The sequence below is a fragment of the Actinia tenebrosa genome, unplaced genomic scaffold, assembly GCF_029948245.1.
Source record: "Actinia tenebrosa isolate PJP-AT-01 unplaced genomic scaffold, QUT_ActTen_1.0 PGA_scaffold2__45_contigs__length_23673736, whole genome shotgun sequence".
In the NCBI taxonomy this organism is placed as follows: domain Eukaryota; kingdom Metazoa; phylum Cnidaria; class Anthozoa; order Actiniaria; family Actiniidae; genus Actinia; species Actinia tenebrosa.
The window spans coordinates 15245086-15254915 of record NW_028292579.1 but is presented as its reverse complement, the minus strand read 5'-3'; the positions used below and the strand labels follow the sequence as shown (position 1 = coordinate 15254915).

Sequence of the window (9830 nt, the reverse complement as noted above, 5' to 3'; positions counted from 1 at the left end):
GTAAACAAGGAAACAAAGGATAGAATGTTTCAAAAGAAAACTGTTAAATTTTACGAGTCAAACATAAAAACAAAGAAACAACAGTTACAAGTCTCAAAAAACCGATGAAAATTGAATTGAAACCTTTTGGCGGGAAATTAATGTAGACGCGCATGCGCGTTTTCGGCATGCCGTCGTGCTACCTTCGTAAGCTAAATTCTATTACGACGCCACTTACGACGCCAACCTAGTTGGTGACGTCACTAGAAGTCGTCGTCGTGCAAACGGTCGTCGATTCGTAAGCTCTCTATTAAGAAACTTGCGACCGCGGCCAGGGTATCAGAAGAAACGGCTAAGAACTGGCTAAGAAAACAAACCCTCTGGCAAGTTTATCTTCCCGTGCCTAAGTACATTCCCAGGCCCAGCTTTACCGTAAATGCCCCCAATGAAGTTCATCAGGCGGACTTGCTTTTCTTACCGCACGACAAGGTGAGAAGAAAGACCTATAGGTACGCTTTGACCGTAGTTGATATCGCAAGCAGATACAAGGAAGCCGAACCCATAACCAGCAAGGATTCTGGGGAAGTCGCAGAAGCCCTAGGTAGGATTTATAAGCGCGTCTTGAAATGGCCTAAGCTGCTGCAAGTGGATGCGGGGACAGAGTTCATGGGCGTGGTTACTAAGACCCTGAAAGACCACAGCACTAAGATTAGGAGAGCCGAAGCAGAGTACCACAGGGGTCAGAGCATTGTTGAAAGATTCAATAAGACCCTGGCCGAGCGCCTCTTTGGGTACCAGTATTGGAAAGAGCTGGAAGATCCCTCCAAACGCAACAGGGAATGGACTCAGAGGCTTTCCCAGGTCGTCGCGGCTTTGAACAACGAGGCGGCCAGGGCTACGGGGATGAAACCCAAGGATGCCATAAAAAAGAAACACGTGGAACACAAGTCCTACGTCAGAAGTTCGAGGGCGGTCTTCCCTCAGGAAAAGAGATTAGGCAATGTCACGGTTCGATATCTCTATGAGCCGGGTGAATTAGAAGGAGGATCCAAAAGAGCTACGGATCCTAATTGGTCTTTGGAAACTTACCAGATCCGAAGTGCGATAGCTAAGAAGGGTCAGCCCATCTTGTATTATCTTTATGATGGTCCCACGCGTGGGTTCGTCAAAGAAGAACTGCTTATCGTGTGATTACCAAAGCGTGCGTATGGATACCATCGTCGCACATCCACCTCTTACCATCAAATGCTGACAGCGACACCTTCTCTTGGGTGACGTTGTGTATTTGATGTTTAAAGGACCGCAGGGAGTTCATCCGATGCTTCTGCGTCTTCTGCGTGCGTAGGACGTCAATGTAGGACTGATGGGTGATGTCCTTCTTGACTACGTATTTTTTTACGCCCTTGGCTTTCTTGTCTGCGCCGTCTGTCTTTAGGACGCTGTACATTTTGGGTTTGAGACCCACGTATTCCAAGATGGGCTTGCCCAGCATCTCATCTTTCATCTTCCCGATGACCTTCTTGTTCTTCGCAGAGTACAGGGGATGGTCGCGTGGGTAGCCCGAGGTGTCGTACTCGTCAATGTCTTCGAGGCAGTCCGCGTAGACGTCGGGGGTTTCTATCTCCATTATTAGGGAGTCGGTATCGGTGTATAGAAGGCGGCATTTATCGCCGTACTTTGGTTTAAGTTTGTCGTAGTAAAACTCGTACATCAGAAGCTTAGACAGCTCCAGCACGGTAAAGCCGGTGTATACAGGCTTGTTGAGGAATAGGTTTGCCTTCTTCATGTGTATTACGAAGAAGTTTAGCATGTCTACGTAGCGTACGAAGCCTGGCTGAGATACGTAGGCCTCTGCTTCCTCCCGCGTATTTACGATCTTTATGGAAACGCGCTTGCGAATGTTCTCCATGGTCTTACCAAATACGGAGTTGTTCATTAACTTAAAGAGGTTCTTCTCAAAGTCGTTCTTTGCCGCGGTTCGCTTTTGCGTGTTAAAGTCGATATACGGCTGCATCCAGGGCTCTTGGCGGAACTTCAACGCGCGGTGGACCTTTGTCACACGCATTCCGTGGCGCACGTAGAATTGTAAGTTGCGGTAATGAACTACGTACTTTTTTTGTTCATTAAGTTCATAGTAAGCTTGCGGTATGGCTTGTACGTGGGGCAAAGTTTCTTCTGTAACGGGGGAAGTTGTTCAAAGGGTATCTCAATTGCCTCGGGCGCTAATGGGTAATCGTCGTGAAGGTCGTGAAGGTGTTCTGGGTATTCCAAATCCACCTCAAGAATAAAGCCTTTGCGGCTGTCGGGTCTTATTTGCATGTAAAACTCCGGTTCGCGTGGCTCAGTCCATTCAAAGTCGCGCACTGGAAGATATTGGGACATCGCCCAACCATAGAGGTTGTTCGCGTCTAGATAGAAAACGTAAGTGCTAGGTTTTTCGGGGTCGTGCCCCTCTACTTGCGGATTATTAGCGTGTGCATAACGCCTTGATGGCCCACAAACCCCACCGCGAATTCCGTCCTCCATAAATCTGTACATCTCGTAATCTGTTAAGAGGTCTAATTGGGCGTTCGTGCTCTTTAACAGGGCACTCCAAGATAACCCAGGGGCGGTGTAGAAGTTTGCTGGGTCTAATCCATAGTAAGACATCGCCATCTTCCGAAAGCTTTGAAATACGTCGGCTAATAAAACTACATCCGAGAGTAGGTAGACGTCGTGGTAATCTCCCATGTATTTGCAGTCGTGCTTCTTCCAAACCTTCTTTGCGTGCTCGTACTCTTCGTCTGATATTCCAGCCTCGTTTAGGGAACTGTAAAACTCTTCCTTTGGTGGAAGGGGTTCTTGAAATCGCTCCCAGGAATCCATGTATTCGTAGGGGTAAACTCCCTTGCGCTCTGCCTCGTAAAGGTCTGAAATTGGTGAATCTTCGTTATACTTAGCTAGGTTCGCTAATGAGTCTGCCATGAATTGTTGGGAATCTAAGAACTTTAACTTACCAATTGTCACAGACATGTACCGCTCCTTGTTATTTGGTATGCACTTAACTTCGTGGCCGTCAACGCCTTGTAAGAGGAGGTGGGAATCGTATCCGCGAAGGTTGTGAAAGAATACTGGGATATCCATGTTTGGGTCAATCTTGTTGCGGCATCTCCAATACGTTGCACCTTTGTACGCCCCGGTTAGTTCGCAGTGGTCTAAGACTTTATCTACGTAGAAGTCTTCCTCAAAAGGCTTTTTACAGTGAATGCAGTGCGTGGTTGGCTTTCCGGCCTTCTCACCCTTGCGTGCGTACTTCCCGCACTTGGGGTGTGCTTCACCAAGGTAGGCGCCGTCGTCTGACCAGCACTTCGTAACTCTCCGTCCAAATTGCAGGAGATTATGCTTGCATACGTGGCACGTCATTGACTTTGCGTATGCGGCTTGTTCAGCTTTGGACAGCTTCGGTTGCTTCGTGGTGCGTAAGCGCTGCCTAATGTCCTCTTCCTCCTCCTTAATGGCTTCTAGAAAGAGTGCGGCTGCATTCTTACCACGGTATATGACTGGGTCGTCTGCCTTGCCGTCGCTGCGCACTACAATGTAACCGTAAGAGCAAATCTCGTGAAGGCCTTTACGCTGCGTATTGCCTGATTCTTGGTATTCGTCTGTAATTATTGCCTCGAAATCTGCGTAAATGACGTAGGGAACTTTGCTTTGTCGCTTGAAATCCTCGTAGAATAAGTCTTTATCTGCTGGCATTTGAATACGCTGTGCAACTTCCTCTACGCCAAGGCAGATTTCGTCGTGCTTCTTTAAGGCTTTTAAGTCGGGAAAGGGAAGCAGGCAGGACTCGCAGAAGAACTTCTTACACTTATGCTTGGTATGTCTGTAAAATAATCGACTTAGGTTCTTAACCCAGGAATAATGACCACCTTGCTAAGATAGGTGAATGCGCTCTCCGGGGTGCTTTGACAACATTAAGGGTACAATGGTCTCTTCCCGGTCTCCATAAACGTTTTATCGCTAGGTCGTTGCGCTCCTCAAAGTCTGGTATACAACTTAACTGCATTGGAAAGGAAACGTCAGTCCAATCTAGGTCGTCTGTTGGGTAATTACTCGTGCGCGCTGTGTTTTTCTCAACTGGGTATAAGGCAGACCTGATTGCCCACTGGAAGCATTTATTGTCGTCATTCTTAACACTTATAATTGCTTTCTTTCGCTCTATCCAGGCTGGTAAAGGTACGTAAGACCCACCTCGAATTGGTACGTACCGCGCCATGCTTATTTTCATCTCCACTATTTCGGTTACTGCCCATCCCGATCCTTCTCTGGTGTAGTTTGAGAGTGTCTCTAACATACCCTCGAGGACGGTCGACAAAATCGGTGTTAGGTTAGTAGACTCTAGTACTACTAATGACTTGGAGCGTAGCCAGACCGTAGTTTCGACGTCGTCGTTCTTTATCAGGTCTAATTCTACCACAATGCTTGCCTTCAGGGCACCTAATTCTTCAACTCCCTTTGCTAAGGCTCGTCGCCTTTTCATTCTGGACTTTACCCAAAACTGCCTAAGGTCGATTTCTCCTTCACCGGGAATGGAAACAGTGTTGAAATTGTATTGTGACTCCATATATAATAGGAAATATTTTATACCTTATATAAGGTCATCGTAGTCGTATGTGCAACTTTGACAATGCCAAAACAGTCTCACACGGGTCTCAAACTCCTTTCCACACAAACATTCGTAAGACTTTTTGCATTCTTTCTTTTGCATTGACAAGTGCTTGGTTAGGTCAGCCTTCCTTTTGAATTCCCTCTCACATCGTTCGCACTTCATATATAAGACTTAAATCTTACGTTGAAGGAGAACACCCCCTTGGGACCCGAACGATCACCGCAAGGTGCCACTTTAGACAGCGAATACAGGGGTAGAGATTGAGTTGGTACCCCCAATCCTTATACTACTCAAGGTTGACTTTGAAATATCTCGGCCAAATTACATTTAAAGTATAAAATTTTTATCTTATAAAATAAGAATCATTAATCTATGAATTAATATACAATATTCGCGTGAGATCTGTATATAGCAAAAAAAATCTACACACACCAAGAATGCTTCACTGATGGTATCATGAATAAAATACTCTGAAAACATTATTCAAAAACGAATACTCTACAATCGTGAATTGACCGCTTAACTCATTAAATGATGAGGAAAAAATGCTTTTATTATAAATAAAGGTAATTAAAACTCAAGAATTTAACACTTCAAAACAAAAATTCTACATAATCTTCTACAGTGACCATCCTTGAGAAAAAGTCTTCATGAATACTTAAAAGTCTGTCCTCCTCCTCCATAGACAATCGTACACCTGTAAAGTCGACTTTTACAGAACAAAAATTGTACTTGAAAACTTGAATTAAAGTCTCACAGCATTCTTCGTCGTCTAAACAATAAGCGATGTTTAATAGTTCCAGATGTTCATGTCTTTTGAAAGCAGAGTGACAGAAAGCATAGTGTGTAATAGTGGAGCAATCTGGCATGATAAGGATTTTCAGTTTTGGGCAAGTATATGGTAGCATTAGAAAAAATAAGTCATCAATTTTACAATGACTTATGTTTAGAAATACCAGATTTTGCATCATTAAGCCTGTAAAATCCATTCTGTCTCTTACAAATTTAGTTAACCAAGCACAGCTTAAATATTCAAGTGACTTGGTTCTCCTAATGCATTCATGTACAATGTTCCAGTTCAGAAAGTGGCATTCAACGATGAGCACTGTTTTTGTTGTTTTGAAAACCATCTCACAAAATATTTTCTTTGTTACTTGGCGTTGGTAGCCTAAATCAAGATGAGTCCATGAGAATCGGTCTTTAAACAGATTATACCATCGACGACAAACCATGCGAGTTTTTGAAACTTTCTCAAAAGTTGATAAGAACTGAAATATGTAGCATAGGATTTCATCTGGCAAGTTGTTTATTGCACTGGTGAACATTTTTACCCTTTACAAAATAAATCTAGCTCACAATCCCAATGAACTCCAAGCGTAAAACAAGATAACTCTTGCAACTCATACACGTTAATGTTGAGTTTAGAAAATTCACCAAAGGCACGATATCGCGAATAAGAAACGCTGAAAACTCACCAAAAGCACATTGTCAAAGATGGAATAGTTTACTTGAAATTTACCGAAAGTTTAAATTGTAAAAATAAAAAAACAATTTCTGAACAAACTAAAAGAGCAATTTCAAAAATAAAATAAGTTCAAAAAACTAACCAAAGGTGCGTTAAAAAATATTATTAATGATGAAACTGACTCAAAGGTTTGTCTTGAAATTTAAGTTAGCTTCATCACCACAAAAAAACACAATATCGAGAACAAAATTAACCAAAAACTCACCAAAGGCACGTTAACGGGGTATTTATACATAATATTATGGGTTCGACAGCTTCAAGATCACTCTCTTAACCACTGTCATTACACAGGCTATACTGTATACTAAGTTCCGTGTTTTTTCAACAGATATTTTGGTGCTGCGCTAAGCCGAGTTCTCCGAGTTGTAGCAGGGAAAAACCTTTTGTTTTCAAAACACTTTTTCCTGCTGCAATTGACTACTTTATTGCATGGACAATATACAGGGACTGGATATTATATTTTATAGTATATATATATATATATATAAAACGACAGTATAGCCCAAGCAATGTCTAACTCGAATTGCAAGTAACAGTACATATGGCGAGGACATCAGGAAAAGAACGACTAGAAAGATCTATAGAACGTCGTAAAAGACTCAACAGAGAAAGAGCAAGACGATTTTATGAAAATAGAAAGAAAAAGAGATCTCCTTCTTTTAATCGCCAAACAAAGAAAAGATTGCTAGAAAAAGTAAGGAAAATTTTTCCATCTACTCCAGAGAAGAAAGCTTCAATCGTCAAGAGTTTACTCGAAAGCCCAAATTCAAGGCAAATATTAATCGAAAGTGGTCATGTAAATACAGAAAAAGACACGCACGAACAACAAAGAATATCAACTGTAACTTCAGCCATCAACAATGTAAGAGAAGCAATTACCACCATCAAACACAAAAGGAACTCTGATGCTAGAGTAGCAGTAAATATTGGCATTTCAATGCTTTGTGGAAGGAAGTCAAAGTGGACTGCAAACTCGCCTCTCTAAGGAACTTGGTATAATCAGAAGAAGAATAGCCATGAGTGCGCAGCATCGCTTAAATGTGTTGTCAAAGGAGACTACCACAAACTGGACGTACCTTACCAGAAAAACTAGAAATGATGCCGTCCCTGAAGAACGAAAACTCGCATTTAACTTTTGGAGCGATAAAGGTATCTCTCGACCAACTGGGAATAAAAGAGATATATCAAGACTGCGAGTTGGCCCACGTCAGTATATAGAACACGAAAAACAAATTCTAGAAAAAACACAAACGGAGGTTTTCTTAGCATTCAAGCAAATGTATCCCAACATTGAAATAGGCCAAAGGTACTTGAAAACTGCAAGCCTTTCTACGTTGTTCCCGCTCGTCCAAAAGACCGCAATTTCCTGCTGCTGCAGGACTCATGTTGAAACTCAAATGTTGTTCAAGACCTGCATGAGATATCGACAGACACTACAAAGAAGTGATGATGCACCAATCTATTCACACTTGACCGATCTTGTTGACTCAACTTTTTGTGACCGAAAGGAAGAAAACAAATACCATGATAATCACTGTCTCTCAAGGACATGCAACCAATTCGGAACAAAGAACTTTTTCCTTTTGCCCGAGGAAAATTGCAAAAATACCAATAGTAAGCTCAATGGGAGCGATTCGAATACGTTGACGTTGGAGATAAAAAAAAAAGCTTCAATTGATTAGTAAGGAAACTTCACCTGGCGAAATGTTTGAGTACTTTATTCACCTACTGGAAAGCTATCCAGCCCACCAGTTCAGAGCAAATTGGCAGAACGCTGAGTTAAAGAAATTGATAGACAATTTACCCTTAGGTCACGTTTGTTGTATTCATGACTACTCAGAAAATTACAGCTGTCAGCATCAGGACCAAATTCAGTCACTGTATTACGGACAAGTCCAGATGTCCATCCACGTAACAGTAATGCACCGTCACGCTATTAAGGAAATTGATGGAGAAGAAAGTACTCCTGATGATCCTGCAGTCATAACTGAACATTTATATGTAATCTCACCAGATACAAAACATGACTCACACTCAGTTCACAATTGCAGATCACATCTCGCAGTATTTGAAGGACATAGGATGTGCTGTTGAAACCATGCACGAATGGACAGACGGATGTGCTGCACAATACAAGAGTCGTCACTGCCTCGGTGATTTGTCCATGCCTGTTAAGGATTTCGGTTTCTCAACTATAAGGAATTATTTTGAAACATCTCACGCTAAAGGGCCACAAGACGGAGCAGGAGCTAATCTTAAACACAAATGTGATATGGCAGTAATAAGGCGTGAAGTGGTCATACAAAACGCTCGAGATCTATTCAACTTCGCTGAAAACAATTTAAAGGAACCATCACCAAGTCGGTATCAATCTCACAATGTCAGGCTAAAAAGACGCGTTTTCTTTTATGTCGAGAGTCAATCACATGATCGCAGTGATCGTTTATTCAAAGAAGTCAAAGGGATTAGAAGTATTCATAGTGTAAAATCTACTGAAGAGGAATTGAAAATCTCTACCCGTCAACTATCGTGCTACTGCTATCATTGCTTGGATGGTGATTATTCTTATTGCCTCCACAAGGATTATGTTCCTCACTGGGAGTCAAAAGAAATGGAAAATGAACAGCATGGTCGAAGAGTTACTAGAGCTATAGCACAACAAGTGACACCAGAACATGTTTATGATCTTATTTGCATCATTCAGTTGTAGCCATTGCCTCTGGAGATAGAGGTAGTGACTACTATTTAATGAAAATATCCGAGTGCAGTCACACTTTAGAGTCGAGAGTAAAAGATGACTGGGGAAGTGAGTATCCTGTCGGGGCAACGGTTGTAAAAGTTGAATTTTTCGAAAACGAATTGATAATTCAGAGTATGGCAAACTTTTACTTTTCAAACTTATCAGTGAAAAATGTGCAATCGTTTATTCGGCAACAATTACATATATTTGTCAAGAAATAAAGATTTTTGATGAAAAAAGGGACGTTTATGTTCTATCAATCGAAGAACATGAAAACATTCTCGAATCACTAAATGGATTCTAAAAATGTTATGTATTTTTCATTGCATATGTACATCATTTTCTGTAGTACATGCGTCTATTTTGTCTCATAAAAAGTTTTTATAAGTTAGATTTATACTCTCGTGCACTTTACATGTAAGAAAAAAATAGTGATTTAATTAATATCAAACGTTTACTCTTAAAAAGTTATAGAATAATTTGTAAGCATATATGTTATTGAAAATTTCGATATTAAAATGTATCAGTAATTCAATAAGGAGAAAAGCAAAAAATCAAAAGAACATATATATAGGCGAAATGTTCTGATCACAGAATGTTGTTGGAATAATACGTATGATTTGTTCATAAACAATGCGGACGGATGAATGAAGCACGATACGGACGATAGGCACGTCTTACTTAATGCACAATTGGGGCGAAAAATTCAAAATATTTGGTACGATACGTATGGAACTTTTGGGATGATAGGTGCGATACTTTTAGGCACGATAAGGACGATATGCGTGAAAAGTTTATTCTTGATTTGGGAGAAAGGCATGTTTTAACGCGGGTGAATTTTCTTGCTATTTTTCAAACGATTCTAACGCTTGTTTTTTCAATTTTTCTCAGGAAGTTTGAGCCCTAAGCTGTTGAAGGTTTCCACAATTGTAAGGAAT

General features: G+C 41.3%; 1 protein-coding gene across 1 annotated transcript; it reads right to left on the bottom strand.

The window, feature by feature from the left end:
- Positions 1 to 2082: 2082 nt before the first annotated feature.
- On the bottom strand, positions 2083 to 3714 carry LOC148909376 (uncharacterized). Its single transcript, XM_089034111.1, has one exon. It carries the CDS (start codon positions 3712 to 3714, stop codon positions 2083 to 2085), a length of 1632 nt encoding a protein of 543 aa, XP_088890237.1.
- Between the last annotated feature and the right edge of the window lie 6116 nt (positions 3715 to 9830).